This window comes from Monodon monoceros, unplaced genomic scaffold, assembly GCF_005190385.1.
Source record: "Monodon monoceros isolate NGI ecotype Baffin Bay Population unplaced genomic scaffold, NGI_Narwhal_1 Super_Scaffold_9, whole genome shotgun sequence".
NCBI lineage: Eukaryota > Metazoa > Chordata > Mammalia > Artiodactyla > Monodontidae > Monodon > Monodon monoceros.
The window spans coordinates 25,612,813-25,634,092 of record NW_021703786.1 but is presented as its reverse complement, the minus strand read 5'-3'; the positions used below and the strand labels follow the sequence as shown (position 1 = coordinate 25,634,092).

The 21,280-nt window shown below is 52.2% G+C and overlaps 2 protein-coding genes across 6 annotated transcripts; one reads left to right on the top strand and one right to left on the bottom strand.

Annotated features, from left to right (window-relative positions):
* The first annotated feature begins 66 nt into the window (after positions 1 to 66).
* On the top strand, positions 67 to 15,924 carry CCDC137 (coiled-coil domain containing 137). 3 transcript variants are annotated; one of them, XM_029211985.1, is made up of 6 exons: positions 67 to 234; positions 657 to 790; positions 2,235 to 2,457; positions 3,936 to 4,018; positions 4,169 to 4,248; positions 15,706 to 15,924. In XM_029211985.1, the coding sequence occupies exons 1-6, from the start codon at positions 95 to 97 to the stop codon at positions 15,892 to 15,894; spliced, it is 849 nt and encodes a 282-aa protein (XP_029067818.1). In that variant the 5' UTR covers positions 67 to 94; the 3' UTR covers positions 15,895 to 15,924. The 3 variants fall into 3 exon arrangements, with proteins under 3 accessions (XP_029067818.1, XP_029067819.1, XP_029067817.1); XM_029211986.1 differs by lacking the exon at positions 15,706 to 15,924 and adding an exon at positions 6,826 to 8,088; XM_029211984.1 differs by lacking the exon at positions 15,706 to 15,924 and adding an exon at positions 4,409 to 8,088.
* On the bottom strand, positions 15,117 to 21,148 carry ARL16 (ADP ribosylation factor like GTPase 16). Of its 3 annotated transcripts, XR_003791959.1 has the most exons (6): positions 21,047 to 21,138; positions 20,801 to 20,859; positions 20,058 to 20,171; positions 19,354 to 19,469; positions 18,296 to 19,215; positions 15,117 to 17,474 (listed from the first exon to the last, which is right to left on the bottom strand). XR_003791959.1 is itself a non-coding variant. In XM_029211987.1 (5 exons), the coding sequence occupies exons 1-5, from the start codon at positions 21,129 to 21,131 to the stop codon at positions 19,044 to 19,046; spliced, it is 546 nt and encodes a 181-aa protein (XP_029067820.1). In that variant the 5' UTR covers positions 21,132 to 21,138; the 3' UTR covers positions 18,295 to 19,043. The 3 variants fall into 3 exon arrangements, 1 of the variants encoding a protein (XP_029067820.1); XR_003791960.1 differs by lacking the exon at positions 20,801 to 20,859 and having other exon boundaries at positions 21,067 to 21,148; XM_029211987.1 differs by lacking the exon at positions 15,117 to 17,474 and having other exon boundaries at positions 18,295 to 19,215.
* Between the last annotated feature and the right edge of the window lie 132 nt (positions 21,149 to 21,280).

Genomic DNA, 21,280 nt, shown 5'->3' with positions numbered 1-21,280 from the left:
GCCCCAGTGAGATCAGGAAGCGGAAATGGCGGGCATGGGGCCGGACCGTGCGGGAGTGCGGAAGTGGTTTCTCCTTTGAGCGCAGGGCGTGTAGATGGCGGGAACCCGGCGCCGAGCTGCGGCGCCGGCGAGGACGGCGGGGAAGGCTGGGCTAGGGAGCCCAGGGCGACCGCAGGGCCGGAGGCAGCAGGAGCCGGGGAAGCAGCGCTCGGCGCCACGGCCGGGGCCGCGCAGGTGGGTGCCGGTCTCATCGTCCTGAAGACTCCCCGGCACCCCTCCCCGCACCGGGCCAAGCGCGCTGTGTGGTCCGTGCGGTGGGCGGCCCGGAGGGTCAGCCGGGTGGGCGGAGGCGTGAGGGAGTCTCCGGTGTGGCACTTGTCACCTTCCGGGGCGCCGTCTTTGCTATCCTGGACGAGGTCAGGGAGCGACGGGCCTCCCTGGGGCTCTCGGAGCGCCCCCCACCCAGCGTCCTGTGAGAAACCGGTCCAGGGACAGCCTCCGGGCGGGCGAGGATGAGGCCGTGTTCCCTTGACCGGCACGCACTACAGCGGCCAGGGTGGCCTGCGAAGTTTCTTTCTCCAGGCTCAGCTTCAGTTTCTCTGATTCTGCTTATGCTCGATTGGAGACGTGTCTCACCCCCGTGTTCTCCTTCCCAGCAAAGAAAAGAAGAAAGTGAATTGCAAGCCTAAGAACCAAGATGAACAGGAAATCCCTTTCCGGCTCCGAGAGATCATGAGGAGCCGCCAGGAGATGAAAAACCCCATCAGTAACAAGAAGAGGAAGAAAGAGGGTAACTGCAGGCCCATGCTGGGTGGCCATAAAGCCTTGCGTGTTTGAATCTACTTAATTGCACAAGTATTCAGTGGCGTTTCAGGCAGAAGAAATCTGCCAGACCCCAGCAGTCAGGCGGTGCAGGAGCTTGTGGAGGACTGACCAAAGGCTGGTGTCACCAGGGCCAAACTGGTGGCTGGCAGCAGGTGGCGGTGTGGTTTCAGGTGAGGCTCCAAAAGGAGCCCCTGGGGCCTCATGGGCCAAGGTGGAAGTGTTGATTTTCCCCTCCCAGGAGTAGTGGAGATCCATCAGAGGGGACGGTCAGTTCAGATTTACTTGAAGGAAAGGTCACTGTGTAACAGTCGAGGGGGCGAGAGGACACTGCAGGCCAGCGAGGCTCTTGCAAGTAAGAAATGATGGTTCCTTGGACCTGAGTGCAGAAATCATGGTGGAGAGAAGTGTATGGTTTCTAGAGGTTACGGAGGGAGTTGATCAGACCCCCTGAGAAACTCATCCCTCCCACCCTTCCCCCAAGGCCAGGTAGGGTGCCCAGCTGCCAGCCTCTGCCAGAGATAACACTCCAGATGTTGGGGAATGGGGTCCAGAGTGTTTTTGTTTTGTGTACACGTACAGGTACTTGTTTTCCCAAACATGGGACTGATTTTTCAGCAATGCTGTTTTGTAATTTCTTTGTCAACCTTAGGCTTTTCATTGGGGGTTAGATGGCTACCAAAGCGATAGTGAAATAAAGAGTTGAGGAGGGGGAGGGGTAGAGGAGGGTGCTGGCCCAGATGGAAGATGGCACATTCTGAACCATGCTCTATTGAATCAGCTCTTTTTGGGGTTTAAGTTATTTAAAAGACATAAACTTACACACGTGGTGAAATCAAACAGTACTGAAAGATACGAGGTGAGGCGTGGCCTCCTTCCCTGTCTTTCAATCCTGCTCTCTCCCCCTAAAAGAAACTGCTGTCTGTCCGTCTTGTTTACCCTCCCAGGGGAAATATGCATATTTTCACATATTTATGAGGTAAAAGCTATACCTTCATTCTCTATATTGTTTGGTGTCCTGGGTTTTCGCTACCAGTGGATTTTGTAGGTCTTTCCGTGTCCTTATCGTAGCTCTACCGAGCTCTCAGCAGCTGTGCAGTGACGTCTCTGGATGAACATAGGGGGATTCATTCAGCCAGTCAGCTAGTGACGGATACTTAGGTTGTTTCCTGTTTCCTTTTTCAACCGAGCTGCAGAGGACATCTTTGACATGTACCAGTGGGCTGTAGGGGTCCCACCCCAGGTTCCCCCCAGCTGGCATCTTAGATCCTCTTTAGCTCCTACGTGAGCCTGGTCTTCCCGTCCCGTGGCCAGGGGAGGGGAGATGAACATGGGCGGCCAGCCAAGCGCCACCTGCTCCCTCCTGCCTTCGCTTCACGACTTTCCCCTCTGAGGTCTCCCTTTGTCCTCAGCCCAGGTGGCCTTCAGTAAGACATTGGAGAAGGAAGCAAAGGGAATGGAGCCGGACATCGCTGTACCCAAGTTCGAGCAGAAGAAGTGGGAGTCCGACAGGGCCTATGTGCAGCGCATGGCGCAGGAGGCGCAGCACGTGCTGTTCCTCAGCAAGAACCAGGCCAGCCGGCAGCCTGAGGTGCAGGCGGCTCCCAAGAAGGGAAAGTCGGAGAGGAAGAAAGCGTGAGTGGGGGCTGCAGGGGCTGGGAGGCAGGGCTGTGGGGTGCCACCATTTCTTCTGCATTGATAGCATCTTGTTGCCAGGGGGCACCCCACCTACCCCATGATTCAGGCCGAGCAGGACCTGGAGTCAGTGGGTGTTTTTCTCTGTACCGCAGCCACTTAACCTCAGCGCTTCTGGAAGGCTCTGAACCCACAGAGCTCCGAAGGCCTAGCTCTGTCTGTGCCTCTCTCTGGAAAGCATCAAGGTGTCCAAGAGCCAAGGGAGGTTGAGGGCCAGCTGTCTACCCCAGGCCAGTTGTTTCAGGGAAGTAGAAAAACAGTGAGGCTCAGTGTCCTCCCAGGAGGGCCCACAGGCCGTCAGGGGACTGTGCCTACCCCACGGAAACTGGTTTCCAGGGTTCACCTTTCCAGCCCAAAAGAGATTTGAGAGCCTGTAGCTATGTCATTTGTACAAGTTCTGTGACCTCTCAGACTCAGCTTCCTGGTGGGTAAAGTGGTGAAATTGGCACCAGGAGGAAGCCCACCGCCAGCTGCGGCTCCCCTGCCCATCCCTACCCTCAGCCCTGGAGAAGTCTGGGATGTAAGCTGTGTGCCACCTCCCTGAGCCTGTGGGTGGGAGCTGGGGCAGTAGTTTCAGCAAACAAATGCTTTTTGAGATGTGTTTCTGCCTTTACTGCAACTTTTGTCATGAATCAAGCCAGGCTTTCATCAGAAATTTCTCTAAAACTGGGCACTTCCTTGGTGGTCCAGGGGCTAAGACTCCAAGTTTCTGCTTCAGGGGGCGTGGATTCGATCCCTGGTTGGGGAACTAAGATCCCGCGTGCCATGCGGTGTGGCCTAAATTAAAAAAAAAAAAAGAAGAAGAAATTCTTTTAAAAGCTGTGAAAGTTAGATCGTTTTCAGCTTTGTAGAGTTTCCTTATGTCCAGATTCTTATCATACATGTACTTACGTTAGCCAGTGAAAATTACCTCACACAAAACATATCCCAGGTGCCCTAAAGCCACAGTGATCTCTAAAACTCATTGAACGTTGATTCTAGTAACAATAAGGGACCATGTCACACATGCTGCTGTGCGGGGCCGTTTACACACAGCAGCACAGTTGACACTTGGGACAGCTGATTCTCTGGGGTGGGGGCCATTCCGTGCACTGTAGGGCGTTGAGCAGCATTCCTGACCTCCACCCATGAGGTGCCAGGAGCACCCCTCTCCCCCCGACGTTGTGACAACACAGAACATCTCCAGACATTGTCCGATGGGCTGTAGAGGTACAGCCACAGCCACTGAGGACCCCTGACTTGGAACTTTGGAGGGACCTCCTGGGTTCGGAGCGCTCTCTGTGGGTCCTGGGGTTCAGAGGCAGCCACCTGAGGTCTTTCCTGATGCATCCCTCGTGGGCAGGGGTGACCTCTGCCTCTTCCTGAGTCCAGTGAAATGAGAGTTTAGGAAAGTGAACAGCACTGTGCTCTCTTCCCAGGTTCCAGAAGCGACGGCTGGTTAAGGTCCAGCAGAGGAGGGAGGAAAAGGCAGCAGAAAGGCTGGAGCAGGAGCTACTCCGAGGTAGCTCTTCACAAAGCAATTGTGTCAGCCCTGGTTCGGGGCAGCTTTGTCTCCCCAGGGTCGGTGGGTGGGTGGACAGTGGCTCCGGGTTCCAGGGCTGCAGTGGTTGTGTGGGCAGCAGGCCTCAGTTGTTCTTCTCTGCCCCTCCAGACACGGTGAAGTTTGGTGAGGTTGCCCTGCAGCCCCCAGAGCTGACTGCCAAGCCCAGGATGAGCACAAGCAGGGACCAGGTAAGCAGGGGTGGGGGAGTTGCCCTTTTTGCCCCTCGGTGCTGCCTGGTTCAGGGCACACCGGTGGAGAGCACCGTGTTCTCACTGGGGCTGGCCTAGGCTCTTTGTGGCCTCCCCTCCTTCCTGAGTCTGTGCCTCGACCTCCCTCTCCCTCCCTCAGCCTGGCAAGAAGTCGCTGATGCTGAAGATGCTTTTACGCCCTGGCGGTGTGTCCCAGCCTCTGACCTCCTCTCCGGCCAGACAGCGGATCATGGCGGAGGAGAGAGAGCGGGCTGTGAACGCCTACAGGGCGCTAAAGAAACTGCAGCAGCAGCGGCAGAGGGCTCAGTCACCACAGCCACCCCACCTCCGTTCTGGGAAGAGACCAAAGACTCAGCTGTGATGGTGAGGGACCAGAGACGCTGCACCTGGGTTGGGGGTAGATGGGCAGATGGCCCGCAGTCAAGAGTCCTCTCCCTGGCACACATCCTAGGACTCAAGTGGGGGAGAGGGCTCCTGTTTTTTCTCCCTAAAGACTGCTGTTTCGTGAGTGACCACCCGCCGGCCCTATGTCTCACACAGGGCGTCGTCTGTCTCCTGAGCCCCCAGAGATGGGGCCAGTGCCTGGGTGAGATGCAGCCAGCATCATTCCCTTGAGCCTAGTGTCACATACAGCTTTGTTCTGAAACAGAGGTCCAGGCTGAGACACAACCTAGGGCCACTTTACAGAGGGCCAATCCCATAATCCTGTCCCTAGATACCAGTTAGTTGTAGACACTGCCGATTTCGGTTAACTAAATCTATAAGTGAGGCTCTGCTGGATTCGACAGAGCGGTACAGCTAGAGCGAGAGCCAGGCAGCAGGTTGGTGTGGGGAACAGGTGGGGATCGGCATCTAGGCCACCTAGACCAGCTCACGGCACTGCTGTCACAGTCCTCGCAGGGCAGGTGGAGCCACCCCAGCTCATGTTTGGGTGTGGAGACTGAGCCACTCACATCGAGGTTTGGGGAGGCTGGGTCCTTATGTCATCGAGGTCTCTGGGGAGGACAGGGCAGGGCTCTCCAGCAGGTCTAGAGTGGCTTGACAGCAAGGACAGGAGCCTAGCCCAGGACTTTCTTGTGGTCAGAGGGGCCGTGTGAGTTCCTGCCAAGGGCAGGGCCCAGCGAGGTTTGAATCTCCCACAGGTGCCAAAGGAGGGAGCACCTGGGTTTATCATCTTGCTCAGATGTGGGATACAAGCAAGAGAATGGGGATGGGGCTTACACACTGTTAGCAATTGAACATGGAAGGACAGGGGCAGGCCACTCATAGCCCCGTTGGAGAAGGACAGCTGCCGGGCTCCCTCACTCCCTCCAGCTTGGGCTTCTCTAGCCAGCAAAGATGGCCCGGACAGCTCAGTCAGCGCCAGGCCTCAGCACTGACAATCCTAGAGAATGAGTGGAGTTCTGTGGAATCTGTTTTGCTCTTCCCCAAGTTTGCATTTTATGTAATGAAGTTTATTTTTTTGTTTTGTTTTTTTTGCGGTACGCGGGCCTCTCACTGTTGTGGCCTCTCCTGTTGCAAAGTTTATTTTTGGATTAAAAAATTTAAGTTGTGGAAGCTCTACCTGGAATCAGGGCTGGCACTCTTTCAGGGGTGTGTTTCTGCATGGCGGGTGGCCCCGGCCCCTGCGTGGGATGACCAGGCGCTGGTTGCCATGCAGTAGCCAGGACTTGCCCCCATCACATGGCAGTTGGGGCAGGCAGCACATCTCTGGTTCAATGTTGGCATCCTTCTGACAATAGGGTCCCAAGACAGGCAGGGCAGCAAGAGCAAGGGGTGAGGTGGGGTCGCTGAGAAACACCGGTGTTTCTTGGATACAGTGCAAGTACAGTATAAATGTGGCAATGACGAAACAGGTCGTGGTGAGGGAAGTTTGCCTTTGGTCACATGAAATGTGAAAATTACATTCCCTCAGGCCCTTGTCAGAGTGCCCCTAAAACTGGTCAACTTAGCTCAGGCTGACTTTACCATCAGAGATGTCACCAGGCCCAATCTCACCCATCAGAGATAGTGACTAGGCCAGGGGTCACCCCTCAGATATGGACCCACAAGCTGGGTATCACCCCTCAGAAATGGAGCCCACACTCGGGTCATCCCTAGAGACAGAACACAGGTAGGATCAGCCATCAAGACACTCAGCCCGGGTTAAAGGTGTTGACCTTAAGAATGGCATAAGGTCTTTAGCCAAAATGAGTTTATTTGGAATCAGAAGAATTTCAGTTTAGGACAAGCAAACTGGCAAGTTGGAGGAGACAAATGGAAGGTCAGCTTTTATTAGGTTTTAGGAGGAAAGGAGGAAATTAGGAGGGCCCTGGTGGTTTTCTGTTGGCTGCAATCGGTGGGTAGCTTGTCATGGGCCAGACAGAGACCTTCCTTCCTGCTGGGTCTGTGAGCTGTGGTGAGAGATGCATGCTTGAGAGCCCTCGCATCATAGCTTCCCTGCCCCATTCTGATTGAGCTTTCCTTTGCTCATTTCCACATTCCCCCCTTTAGATGAAAATCTTTCCTTGAGAGCATCACTGATCAGTTTTAGTGGAATTGTGTTTTGTCCCTCAGCACCAGGACCTTTCCTGGACGTCATGTCTCACATCAGAGGAAAAGGGCATAGTGATTGAAACCAAGTGAGCCCACATTTGAGTAACAAAGAAGGAGGAACTCTCAGCCATTTTCACTCTTAAAATCGTGTCTTATGAAGGTACAGGCATGGGCAGTCATCTCAAGGCATTGAGCCAACATCATACTATTCATTGTGTCATTTCTACAGGGGGTTGACAGGCAACATGTACAAAGTTTAAAAATGGGGAATTCCCTGGCGGTCCAGTGGTTAGGGCTCTGTGCTTTCACTGCCAAAGGCCCAGGTTCAATCCCTGGTTGGGGAACTAAGACCCCACAAGCCACGAGGTGTGGCCAAAACAAAAACAGAAACAAAACAAAACCATAAAAAATATGCAAAGCAGAATGAAAAATAATATGACATTTAGTTTGTATGACGGTTCTAAACCATGACCCTAGACCTGAAGGTAGCCAGCTGAACAAATCAAAGGACCAGAGAGAGTCAGGTGAAATTTGGGCTTGTGTCCTCATTTTGTGTAATTGAGTTTCTACTTCTCCAAAAGTGTTTATCCAGGTAGTATTTGCAATCGTACAAATGCCTCCTTGTTCAGCAAGTAGGAAATCGAAGGCTATGTGGTTGTCTAAAAGTATTTTAGCCAGTGAGTCAAGTGATAATTGTCGGGCTGCAGAATCAGCCAGCTCTCCTGATATTAGGGGGAGATTTCCGATCACGTTCTCATTGGCGCTTACTCCAACCCAAGGGGGTTTTGATGAGAACTGGCCAAATGGCACAGACTCGTAGCACTTGACCAATAACGTGGGATCCCCAATCACTATGAAGTTCAAGAAGCGTTCCTCTCCAATGGGATCTTAGCCACAGGGGAGACAGTGGCTTGTCTACGTGGAAAAGCTTCAGTCCACTGAGGAAACATGCACATCATTACCAGGAATTATTTATACCCATGAGATGGTGGGCAGCTCTGTGAAACCCACTTGCCAAACCTCGAATGGTCCATCAGGCAATTTGGAGCGCCTGGGAGGGAGCATTGTGGACAGTTTTTCTGGATTTTATTTTGGGAATGTGACACCAACCCTGGATCCAACAGCTTCCCACAAAATGCTGCATGATATTTGATATCATCGGGCTTCCCTGGTGGCGCAGTGGTTAAGAATCCGCCTGCCAATGCAGGGGACACGGGTTTGAGCCCTGGTCCGGGAAGATCCCACATGCCGCGGAGCAACTAAGTCTGTGCACCATAACTACTGAGCCTGCACTCTGGAGCCTACGAGCCACAACTACTGAACCTGCGTGCTGCAACTACTGAAGCCTGCAAGCCTAGATAGAGCCTGTGCTCTGCGACAAGAGAAGCCACTGCAGCGAGAAGCCCTTGCACCACAACGAAGAGTAGCCCCTGCTCGCCGCAACCAGAGAAAGCCCGCGCGCAGCAATGAAGACCCAATGCAGCCCAAAATAAAACAAATTAAAAATTTTTTTTAAAAGTTTGATATCATCTGCTGAGAATTCATTACTTGGAAAAGCAACATTGAAGCCTGCACACTGGTATTAAAATTCACAATATGCAACACTTTAAACAGCAATGTCAACCAGTTCCCTCACTTTATTACCACCAGTCTGGTGTAAGGGCATGATATGTTCACTCCTGTTGGAAGAGCACTAAGTCCTGTGGATTCCTGTCTTTTTTCATGACTTGCTAAGGTTTATTGGAAACTCCACTATTGGAATTGTGCTCCGAGGCACGGGCTGTTCATTAGTAATGGGCTTGAGCACTGAGAGTGTAGCTCCAGTATAGAAATTCATTCCCAGTCTGGAGAGTTGTTTCTCTGAGCTGATTAAGAGGGAGGCTTGGAAAAGCTCCAGATTCCTTGGAGTCCCATCACTGGGAAGTGGGAGGACATTGGAAAGATGAGTTGACTGAAGATGCCTGGAGCGTTTTGGTTTCTAGAAGTCTTTCTTCCAATATCCTGGCTTGTTACAGTAATGACGGAGGCTGGGAGGACTTTGCTTAGGGAACTCCATCTGTTGAAGTTGGATATTAAGGATTTTAATGGTTTTTCTCTTAGTAGAATCATCTAGGGTGCAGGTTTGCCAAATTAAGTCTGGAGAGGACATAGTTTCCCATTCTATTGTAGTTCTCTTAACCAAGAAAGTCCTGGTTTAGCCCATTAATGAACATAGAGTTGAAGGCTACCCCAGTGGATTCGACATCCATAGGGAGAGTACTGAAAAATAATTTGGAATCGATGTGTGATAGTGTGCTTTATGTATAAATGGAGATGTGGTCTTCATCCCCATTTCTGGCACAGAGCTTAAAACCCTTGGAATTTTCTTACTAGAGCAACAAAGGTGTCTCTTGTGAGGTGAATGAATTGGCTTTTGGAGCTCACCAAATGATGGGGGCTGGCTGCCAGGAGAAACAACCTTGTGATTAGAGCGTTAGAACCTTTCACTTCCAATTATCCCCTACTACCCAACCTCGGGGGAGGGGAGAGGGCCTAGAAGTTGAATTAATGATTCCATCAATTACAAAACCCAAAGGACAGGGTTTAGAGAGCTTCCAGGTTGGTGAACATATGGAGATATGGGGAGAGTGGTGCACTGGAAAGGGCATGAGAGCTCTGCCCTTTCCCCATACCTTGCGCTATGCATCTTCCATCTGGCTGAGTCATTTTCTTCTATAACAAACCGGTGATCTAGTAAGTAAACTGTGTCTCTGAGTCGCTCTAGCAAATTAATTGAACCTGAGGAGAGGGTCCTGGGAACCTCTGATTTATAGCTGGTCGGTCAAAAACAGAGGTAACAACTCAGGCTTGTGATTGGCCTCTGTAACAACTCAGGGGGGCAGTTTTACAGTTTTGTAAGACTGAGCTCTTAACCTGTGGAATCTGTATCTCGGGGTGGATTGTGTCAGAATTGAGTTGAGGCTCCAGAAGGACCGTCCTGCAGGGTTGCGACCCCATCGGGCACTCGGCTAAACAAGTCTCCCTAGTGGGGAAAACTGTCCGCAATTTCTCACATGTTTGACATCATTACACGCTGTCAGCATTTACCCAGTGGAGGGAGGCGTGGTGCTGCCACGGGCAACACAGCCAAACCGCACAATGGGAAAAGGACCCCAGACCACCAGGAGAATCGTGTCCTGTGGGAGTCCTGAAAGTGCAAAAACTTGCCTGAGAAAAATGGGATTGGTAAAACTAATCAACAGAAAAACTGGTCATGCTACCAAGTTCTAGCTCATACTGCTCGCCACATGACAGGCCAATAAATTGAGAGACGAGGTGTTGGGACAAGGAATAGCAACTTTTTTCAGAAAGCCAGCAGACTGAGAAGGTGGTGGACTAGCATCCCAAAGAACCATCTTCCCAAGTTAGAATTCAGGCTTCTTTTATACTGAAAGGAAAGGGGGTAAAAGTCCTGGTTCCAGCCAGACTCTGGACAGGAGTGTGACTTTCCTCCTGCACCCATTCACAGGTGCACCTGGTCAGGATGTTTCCTGTGAGCTAAAAGAATTTTAGCTTCGGGCTTCCCTGGTGGCGCAGTGGTTGAGAGTCCGCCTGCCGATGCAGGGGACACGGGTTCATGCCCCAGTCCGGGAAGATCCCACATGCCGCAGAGTGGCTGGGCCCATGAGCCATGGCCGCTGAGCCTGCACGTCTGGAGCCTGTGCTCCGCAACGGGAGAGGACACAACAGTGAGAGGCCCGCGTACCGCCAAAAAAAAAAAAAAAAAGAATTTTAGCTTCATGCTCATTACCTGGGAGGCAGGGTTCCCAGAGATGGGCCCTTATGTGTAATTTAAGCTAATAGGCAACATCCCTTTAGTGATTAACTTGTCATAGAATACAAGGTTCTTCCCTATTACAGTCAGAACAGTAAAATTCATTCCTGACTTTAAAAAATGAAGACTCAAAGAAGAAATAAGATGTTCTTAAAGTTTTTTAAGCCTGTGAAATTTGGCCCAGGAAGACTGATTTTAATGGAGGAAGAATGGAGGAAGAATTTTCAGTAAGTAGAAATGAAATATGAATATATGGGTATATCTCTTATCTAAACATATTACTCCCCCTGTAAATGCCACGTGGAACACCGCAGATGGAGCCACTGGTATGCTTTGTATGCAAGCCAGTGGGACTGGCTTTATGATGACTGGGATATTCAGCTGCTGAATATGCCTGTTACCCAGGTCACGGTAAATGCTGTGATTAAGGGGGCCCCTTTCACTTGGGCACCCTCTGACTGCAAAATCGAAAAACAATTTGGGAAGCCTTAGGGGATTTGCTGTCTCAGCTTGCACTGAAGGGTATTGCAGAGAAGAGTATGTTAGCTAACAAGAGAATGGAGAGAGGCCCAGGGCAGAGTGAAGGGACTCTTCCCAACAAGGTGGAAATTTTTAAAGGGTTATGAGAAGATGAATAGAGCAAATATTGAAAGAGACAGAAAAAAGGAATCAGGAAGGGATGAGCAGGATAGCAGTCATTAGATGGTTGCTTATTGTTATTGGAGTATAGTTGATTGACAATGTGTTAATCTCTGCTGTATAGCACAGTGATTGTTATACATATATACACACACATTCTTTTTCATATTCTTTTCCATTATGGTTTATCACAGGATATTGAATATAGTTCCCTGTGCTTATACAGTAAAACCTTGTTTATCCATCCTATATATAATAGTTTGCACCTGCTAACCCCAAACTTCCCCCTTCCCCCACCCCTCTTTAGATGGTTATTAAGAAATGGGATGGGGGGCTTCCCTGGTGGCGCAGTGGTTGAGAGTCCGCCTGCCGATGCAGGGGACACGGGTTCGTGCCCCGGCCCGGGAAGATCCTATATGCAGCAGAGCGGCTGGACCCGTGAGCCGTGGCTGCTGAGCCTGCGTGTTTGGGGCCTGTGCTCTGCAACGGGAGAGGCTGCAATAGTGAGAGGCCCGCGTACCGCAAAAAAAAAAAAAAAAAAAAAAAAAAGGGGAGGGGGAATTCCGTGGTGGTCCAGTGGTTAGGACTCTGAGCTGCCACTGCAGAGGGCACGGGTTTGATCCCTGATCAGGGAACTAAGATCTTGCAAGCCTTGTGGTGTGGCCAAAAAAAAAAAAGAAATGGGATGAATAAAACAGACACTGATGGGGTTAAAACAAAGGTTTTAATACAGTGCTACCTAGGTTGGGCAGACCAAAGGGACCCTCTGTTGAGCCCCAACATTAAAGGGCCCCAAACAAGTCTGCTCTGTTTACCCCAGTTTGGAGACATTTAACAGCCGGAAGGCAGAGATTACACTGAGAATCCCAACCAGCAATCACTTGGGTCAACAGTTAGGTCAGTTAACTAAGATAAAGATTGAAGGCCTGGGTCTCTTGGCTCAACCCCTTGCTGGGGACTTCTGCACAGGAGTGGGTAAAATAGGGGGTGGAGAAGAGAAGTCTCCAGGACTCCTTGACCCAGGAGCCCAAAGACTGTGGTACCAAAAGCCTGGGTGAAGCCCTGACTTGGATGCAGTCAGGCTGAGAGGATGTGACAGTGTCACGGTTGGTGGGGTTATGAGAGTTGGAATGTTTAGGCAAGTATTATGTACAGAAGTTGTCTCCCCCAACCTGAATTTACAGGGATTTTACAGGGATGGCTGGGGACACTTCCCCTACCCAGTGTTGTAAAACTGAAACACCGGAGGCCACAGTTAGGAATGTAAGAGTTGATGGAAGTAAGGGAAAGGTGTGTAGAATTGGCATGTTTGAACAGGCATTGTGTGAAGTGGTTGCATCTGTTTTACCTGATTGTATTATGGGGACGGATATTATACCTGTCTGGGGGACATTCCCCCCACCTAGTCTTATAAAACAGAAGGCATGTAACTGCCTTTCAGGACATGCTAAATGGGAACCGGTAAGGTTGGCTGAGCCCACACAGTGTGGGAGTAGAAGCTGGGGTGCTAGTCAGGGACAGATTCTCTGTGCGGTGGCCCTGTGTGGAGGGTGAGAGCCTGTGAGCACCCCCCCCAGCGATGGCTGCTGGGACTTTGGACAGGAGAACTTCCACTTGAGGGGGGTTTACCACCCTCAAGGTTTACCACCTTGCCATCTGACATTAACTGAAGCTACCCCAGTGACTGAAGGACATAAGATGATCTTAAAGCTCTGACAAAGCTATGATGTCTAGGATGATGTCAGAGAAACACTTTAATGGGGATGGCAGTCCCCAGAAGGGTTCCATATAAATATGAAAGTGGTGTATGGTTTATACCAGACCAAGGTGCCTGGGGAAAGCAAGGAGGTGTAGGAGGCAGGAAGCCTCTTTTGCCCCCAGCACTGACTCTGGAACTGCATGAGGAAGTGCTGGATTCTACCTTCACTTGGACAGTGCCCTATCACCAGCTCTCGACTGACCAACAAAGAGCTGTTTGGTTTGTGGACGGCAGTTCCAAAGTGAATGGACAACATCTCGTTTGGAAAGCTGCTACATAAAGACCAGAGAATGGAGACTAACTGAAAAAGGTAAAAATGGACCAGCTCGTTTGGGCTGAATTGCATGCAGTTTTTCTAACAATGATGGAAGAACTGAGCAGTGGTAAAAGCCCATATGTTTGAGTTATTACTCATGGGTAGTGGCCAGTTGCCTGGCTATATAGTCAGGCAGGAGGGCAGTGGAAACCTGGCTTATTAAAGGATGCCCATTTGGGGCACAGCCCTGTGGAAATCACTGTGGGAATTTGAGGGGCACATTGGAGTAGGACATATTAGTGTCCATCAGAAGAACCCCTTTCCAGGTTTGGAAGGTGACTGGAACTGACAAGCTATCCCCACATGCTCCCGTGAGATAGCCACCTGGGTCCATGAAATCTGTGGACATGGGGCACTGCAGCAACGCAGAGACGGGCTGAATCTAGACATACAGGCAGACCTCGTTTTATTATGCTTCATAGATAATGTGTTTTTTACAGATTGAAGGTTTGTGATAACCCTGTGTCAAGCAAGTTTATGGTTGCCATTTTTCCAACAGCACTTGCTCACTTCCATGTCTCTGTGTCAAATTTTGGTAATTTTCACAATATTTCAAACGTATGCACTGGTGAACCAAAATATTTGTGTGGCTTGCTTTATTACAATATTCGCTTTATTGTGGTGGTCTGGACGGGAACCCACAGTATCTCTGAGGTGCCTGTAGTCCTCTTGCGCCCTCTGAGGCCCAAAATGTCAGTAACAACGGTCCCGTCTGCCAACGTGAGACACCGAGACCACAGATGGCTGCACAGCAGGTGCCCTGGTGGGCAGGCCCTGAGCATAGGGGGCAAGTCAGACTGATGCCAGAAGCCTGGGGCTACAGGGGGTCCTGACATGAAGAGGCGCCAACCCTGGACTGTGCTTTGCTGCCCTGGTGGTAGATGCAAATGCTCAGAATACTATGAAAGAATCACAACGGAAGATATTGCTCCAGTTTGGACAGGAGACCATCACTTCTTCAGACCAAGGAACTCACTTTCATGTCCACCATGGGACAGACATTATTCTAGATGTTTCTGTGAAGGTGTTTTTTAGATGAGATTAACATTTACATCAGTAGACCTTATGAGTAGGGCAGATTACCCTCCATAATACAGGTGGGTGGGCTTCATCCAATCAGTTGAAGAGCTTGACAGAAAAGACTGACCTCCCCCTCAAAGCAAGAAGGAATCTGCCCTAGATGGCCTGGAAATATACCACCAACCCAGGTCACCAGCCTGCTGCTCATCCTGCAGATTTTGGACTTGCCAGGTTCCAAAATCACATGAGCTAGTTCCTTTTTTAAAATGTTTTCTTATTTTTAAAAATTTTTTCAACTTATTATTTATTTATTTTTGGTTACATTGGGTCTTCATTGCTGTGCGCGGCCCTTCTCTAGTTGCATCAAGCAGGGGCTACTCTTCGTTGCAGTGCACGGGCTTCTCATTGTGGTGGCTTCTCTTGTTGCAGAGCACGGGCTCTAGAGCGTGTGGGCTTCAGTAGTTGTGGCTCACAGGCTCTAGAGCACAGACTTAGTAATTGTGGCACATGGGCTAGTTGCTCTGCAGAATGTGGGATCTTCCTGGACCAGGGCTCGAACCTGTGTCCCCTGCATTGGCAGGCTGATTCCCAACCACTGCACCATCAGGGAAGTCCCGAGGTAGTTCCTTAAAATAAATTTCATTCGTTCTCCCTCTCTCTATATTTATAGATACATATAGATGCTGTAGCACAGTCCCTACCCTGCAGCTGTACCATCCAAAATATTTACAGACTGCCCAAACTGCCCCAGTTATGAACCACTGTATATAAATCTTTTCTGTTCCTTGCTGCTAGTTTGTGGTTTCCTTCGTATGTGTCCTTTACATTTCTTGACAGTTTACTCCTAAATATTAAAAAGCTATCACTTTGTGAATGAAATTCACAATTCATTAAATTATCTAATTTTACTGATTTATTTTTTTTGGCCATGCCACGTGTCTTGTAGGATCTTAGTTTCCCGGACCAGGGACTGAACCTGGGCCCTCTGCAGTGAAAGCACAGAGTCCTAACCGCTGGACCGCCAGGAAATTCCCCTAATTTTACTGATATTTTAAAACTATTTTCTTTTACTCATTTTTAACAGGTGAGCAAGTGAATTATCTTAAACATATTGTTTTATACTTTATACAAAATACAAAACTTGCACGTGATAGCACTGGTGCTCCAGGCCTGCTCTGGGCCTGGGGCCAGCAGGAGGCGGTCTTTGCTTTGCTCCTGCCTGATACCTGGGGGACTCTTGCACCCCCGAAGCTAGTCTGGGAACACAGACACCAGGTGGCGGTATCAGCACTTTTTTTTTTTTTTTCTTTTCGGTACGCGGGCCTCTCACTATTGTGGCCTCTCCTGTTGCAGAGCACAGGCTCCAGACGCGCAGGCTCAGCGGCCACGGCTCACGGGCCCAGCCACTCCGCGGCATGTGGGATCTTCCCGGACCGGGACACGAACCTGCGTCCCCTGCATCAGCAGGCGGACTCTCAACCACTGCGCCACCAGGGAAGCCCTTTTTTTTTTTCATCAGCACTTTTGAGATGTCAGTACTGAGTTCAGAGGGCCCTGTGGCATCCCCATGGAATTTGGGGGTCCACAGTGGGCTGTGCAGGCAAGTACCACGGCTGCTGCTTTCCCTCCCGCTGGATGGAGTACTTGCCCCAGCTTCGGGGGGGGGTGTGTGTGTGGCAACAGAGCTTCTCCCTCTTAGGGCCACTTAGCTCTGCTGCTCCTTCTTTTAGATCCCGGCACTCACTAGGCCCAGACCAAGAACAGCAGAGGAGCCCAACAGCAGGGGCAGGTGTGTCCGCTCCACCAGACACACCAGTTTATAAGGTGCGCTAACAGGTGGCCTGCTGGTTTGCACATCAGACTGTCATTCAGGGTGGCCTGTTCTGCATGTCAGCTTAGGAGCCACAGAGGAAGGCAGTCTCCTCCCCTAGTTGAAACACCCTTTTTTCTTGATAATAAAACCCAGCAGATCTGAGCAGCACATTATTCCCAGGTGTCACTCACTCCATGGTTGGAGTCCATACTTGGAAACCCGGAGATGCAGGCTCAATGGCTTTTCCAAGTGCCAGTGGGCATTTCCATCACTGGATGGGGCCGTTCAGAACTGTCTCTCCTGAAATTTGTGGCCTTTGCTCGTAGCAGGGACCTGGAAATCCCAGGTCCATCTCTCCCCCGACCTGTGCCTCTTCCTGAGCCGTTTTGTTTTTTTCCTGCTCTCTGGCACAATCCCCAGCACCCTCAGTGGAGGACATGGAAGGTGGAATTTACGTGCCATTTCTGGCACATTAGCAGTTTGAAGCAAGGCCTGGTGGAAACTGAAGCCCTGGCTGACCTGGAGCTCTCTACCCGCAGCTGACCAGAGTGGGGGTGGGGGACAACCTGATGGAAACACTGAGCAGGGGCTTGTGGGGATTGGAAGGCACGGAAGGGGGGGAGAGGAGGCCCTGTGGGAGGCTTGGCAGAAGGAAAGGAGGGCTGGGGCTAGCCAGAGCATGGCCAAGTCCAGGAGCCACCAGGGCAGGTGGCGAGGCCCCAGCAGCACCCAGGCCACGTCAGCAGCTCTGGGGCCGTCCAGCCACCATGCTGCCAAGCTCTGTAGGCAATTCTGAGAACGGGGACACTGAGGATGGATGGGCCCCTGATAGCCAACCTTGCGGGGTGGTGTTGGGGGGCCTAGCAGGACCCCAGCGTTCAGAAGCTCACCCTGTAACCTGGGCGAACGGGGAGTATGTGCAGGTGGCATGTTCTCCAGGGAGAGTGCCCAGCCCCTCACCAGATTCTCAGGTCCCAGACAGCCTCTGCTCAGAACCTCACTTCATCCCAGAAGGGAAAAGACAGGTTCCAGGTGGCCAGCACCCACTCCAGGGTCACAGTCACAGAGCGGTCCTCACTAGGGCTCCAAACCACCGCTGCACCCGTGTTCAGGTGTTATGGGCACTGCAGAGCACCGTTCCATGGCCTCAGACTGAGCCGTCCAGCCAGTCACCACCTCCCAAAACCGGCTGCTCTGTCCTGCAGGTCTTGGGAAAACTGTTTTCAGGGCTCTTCACGATCACCTGCCCAGCTCCAGGATCTCTTCACAGAGGACATTTACTCCAACCGAGAGCCGCTTCTCAGAGCACCTAGGGAAATGGGAGCGGGTCGAGGACACAGGGCAACGGGAGCCCAGAACCCTCAGGCCAATCTCCTGGAGTACGGATGTAGCCCTGCCTGTCCCCTCTGGGCCTGGATGTCTGGCCCTGGGGTCAGAGTGGCCGAGGCAGGCTGGTGTGAACTGTTCCCGCCCTAGAGAGACCCAGGGGTGCTGGGGCCCTGGGTCCCCATGAGACCAATGGGGGCCATGCCGGCCTTCCAAAAGCCCTCGGAGGGCCTCAACAGTGCCACCTGTACCAGCCTCATTTGGAAAATGCTAAAATGCTTTGTTAAAACACACCTGCATCAAGCCAAAAGATGAACTAGGCATGTGACCCATGAATGGTTGACACTTCAAGGTCTGGCCACGCTCTCCTCAGTGCCCTGAGATTAGGGGACATCTGCCAGCCAGTCACTGTGGGTCCTGTGAAATCTCCACAGACCCACCATGGAGGGGGACCACTGGCACCTACGTGGTCTGCCTGAGAAGGTGGCACCGGCCCTGTACATCCAAGAGCCAATTGAGAACCTTCCCAGGGAGCGGCAGCACTGAACTGGGAGGCCTATCGCTTCAACAGGGAAAGGAAGACTTGACACCGCACTGCCCTGCAGGACATACAGAGCTTTCTCGGAGCGCCATTTAAAACCTCTGTAGAACAGAGCTCCCCTCACCCCCGCAGAGTGACCAACTGGAAACCGCGAGGAGGCTGAGGGCCTGGGCCGATGGCCCAATGAGCTAGACCACTAGCTGAGACAGAGAAAGCTGTTGTAGGAAACTCACAACCACACACAGAAGCAGAGGGTTTCTTACCAGACTGCAGTAGGTTTAATAGTGTCCCCAAAAGATACGTCCAAGTTGTAACCCCCGGAACATGCAAAGGTGACCTTTGGAAGAAGGATCTTTGCACATGTAACTGTGGATCTTGAGATGAAATCACCTTGGATTTAGGGTGGGCCCTACATCCTCCTTATAAAAAGAGGAGAGAAGACCACGTGAAGACAGAGGCAGAGATTCAAGTCCTGCGAGCCACAAGCCAACGACACCAAGCGGCACGAGCAGCCACTAGAAGCAGGGAATGGATTCTTCCTCAGAGCCTCCACACTTCTGGCTTCCAGCACTGTGAACGTAAGTTTATGCTGCTCGATTTGTTACAGAAGCCCTAGGACACAAATGCACCAAGCAATAGGTGTTTTCCCACAAGCTTCCTTATACTGTCAAGGTATCAGAAACTCAACAGGTTGGAGCTTGTGTCAGAGTTGAGAGAGCAGCTCTCCTGGTGGGCAGGGGAACAAATCCCCTAGAACCATCCCAGGATGGTGTAGGAAACAAGCCACCTGGAAGGCCTGTCCTCCTCTCCCAGCTCTGGAGCCAGAGGGCAGATGTCAGGAATTCTATAACCTGGGTGCCTCAGTTTACCCATCACTGCAACTCAGCACAGAACCCCATCTTCTAGGGCCTATCCTGCCCTTATAAAAGCAGCAGATGGCCAGAGGCCAAGCAGTGCTTGCTTCTGCCTTCTTGCCACAGAGCGGGCCAGCCACGCTTCTCGGCCCTGCAGTCAACCATTCATTCTGTGGGTGTCCTCGAGCCAGCGCAGCACTTCTGACAAGCCAGTGCCTTTCCAGGCACTGATTTCTACCGTGGTGATGTTCTGCTTGGCACAAGCAATGAGGTCCGGGAGCCTGATTAACGACTTTATCTCTTCTATGGTCATGTAACAGGGCAGGTCACTGGAGTGAAAGCAATACCTGTCAGACTGGGCTGCCATCGCTGCACCCCCTCCCTAACGAGCCACCCTCCTGGCTACACTCCACAGGAGCTCCGCCCTGGGGCACCCCCACGTTTCCTCTCAGCTCACGGACACGTACATTTTATTGAAGAGAATCAGAACCGATGCTTCTGCAAGTTGTTCTGCCGAAAGGAGAGCCAGGAGCTGCACACAGGATGCAGAGAGCTGGGTAGGGTTAGAGGTGTCCACCATGAACTGGAAAGAAGTAAATGGAAATTAGGACCCCCCTGCAATGGAACACCATCCCTGCCACACCTCCTCTCCTCGCATCACGGGCCTGGCTCAGGAAGAGCAAGAAAGGCTTCCAGAAAGGGAGGAGCAGAGGGGAGTGAGCTGTGCAAGAAGGACCGGTGTTATTTATTTGTTTTCACCTACACGGAAGTCTCTACTTGTGTGGCCATTACTTTTCCAAGGAAGGGTCCTAGAATTTGGGGCACAGGCCTTGCCAGGATGGGACAAACCAGGGGATATAAAATTCAAACATAAAATGTAAAAACACACTCAGGGCAATAAGGCAATGAGTGGATGGCACAATTACCTGCAGAAAAGGAACACTGCCCTCAGCAAGCCTTCTGTGAGTTTTCACATTAGCCTGGGCTCAGGAGCCCTAGGGATCAGGCTGGGGTCCCAGAAGGAAGCAACTCTAGTCTGGACCCTGTTTCCCTGACTCGCACAGTTGCCCAGGAAACCAAACTCTATCCCACACAAAGTGAAACTGGGGACTAGACAACGCTAGAATAGGGACATACCTCCCCAAAGGAAGTTCAAAAGACTACGACCTACCAGGAGAGAATGACAGTTTCCATAGTAACTGGACCAGATGGGGCCCATGCACCCCCCCAGCTCCCGGATGGTGATCCTTCTCTGAGCCACGATGTCCGTTAGGTTGGTACCCACCTGTGGAAAAAACCAGGATGCACAGAGACCACCACAAGCGCTTTCCCACACGGAACTCCTGGATAGCAACGTGCCCAGCCCTTTACACTGCAACCTAACCCCCAGCATAGGTCTTCTCAAGTGTTTAGGCCCTAAGGTGGAACCCGTAAGGGAGGAGGCCTGAAGATGCTCCCAGGCGTCCAGAACCCTCAAGGCTGGCTGTGGCCAGGGCACCAACGCCCACCAGCGGGATTCGCCCTGTGCGGCGAGCAACAAATGCAGTCTGACCAGTAGTGAGGGGCGGGGGGCTCCGGATGCCCTGGGACTCTGTCCAGGCAGAGCCAGGCTCCCCGCGGCGACACCACCTCAAGTCTGTACTGAACACACTGACCCGCCAGACCCCCGCTTCCATTTAAAGGAACCCAGGGACTTCCCTGGGGGCACAGTGGTGAAGACTCCGGGCTCCCAATGCAGGAGGCCTGGGTTCGATCCCTGGTCAGGGAACTAGGTCCCACATGCATGCCGCAACTAAGGAGCCCGCCTGCTACAAGCAAATAAATAAATATTACAAAAAAAAAAGGAACCCAAAGCGCTCTTCTAACCGCAAGGGGACCCACTTCTCCTAAACCTGCAAGAGGCCGGACGCCTACCGTGGGCCGCGTGGGGGGAGGATCGCCCAGGTCGCCCTTCCCATCCCGGGAGCTCAGCTGTGCGAGGTAGTCAAGGTCTCCGAGCGGGGCCGAGGAGGGAGCGCTGGCCGGACCCCGCCCCGGGCGCCCCGCCCCCCGCCCGGGCGCCCGCCACCCCGCTCGCCACCAGCGCCCCCCAGACCCCCAGGCCCCGGACCCAGACCTACACCCCAGGCCCCATCCCCCCCACCCGGCGCGGAAGGATAGTCTGCAAGCGTTTCACCAACAGCGTCTTCCCCACACCCGTGGCCCCGAGCAGAAGACACATCCCGCTCCCCGCTCCACTCCACATCCGTGGCTCGCCGTCCTGGCGACGCCAGGCCTCGCCCCCGGGCTGCTCATTGGTTCCCAGCGCTTACCGTCTAGTGGGCACGGTCCAATCTGCGCCCAGCCTCTGGGGCGAGCGGAAAGGCCCGCCTTCCCGCGGCTCGCGAGCAGGCC

Excerpts from the sequence above, each read along its gene's own strand:
- CCDC137 (XM_029211984.1), top strand. The coding sequence starts at position 95 with ATGGCGGGAACCCGGCGCCGAGCTGCGGCGCCGGCGAGGACGGCGGGG. Across the intron at positions 2,458-3,935 it reads AAGTCGGAGAGGAAGAAAGC|GTTCCAGAAGCGACGGCTGG; the intron begins GTGAGTGGGGGC and ends CTCTCTTCCCAG. Across the intron at positions 4,019-4,168 it reads GGAGCAGGAGCTACTCCGAG|ACACGGTGAAGTTTGGTGAG; the intron begins GTAGCTCTTCAC and ends CTGCCCCTCCAG.
- ARL16 (XM_029211987.1), bottom strand. The coding sequence starts at position 21,131 with ATGTGGAGTGGAGCGGGGAGCGGGATGTGTCTTCTGCTCGGGGCCACG. Across the intron at positions 20,860-21,046 it reads GTTGGTGAAACGCTTGCAGA|AGCTGAGCTCCCGGGATGGG; the intron begins CTATCCTTCCGC and ends ACTACCTCGCAC. Across the intron at positions 19,470-20,057 it reads GAAACTGTCATTCTCTCCTG|TTCATGGTGGACACCTCTAA; the intron begins GTAGGTCGTAGT and ends ACTTCTTTCCAG.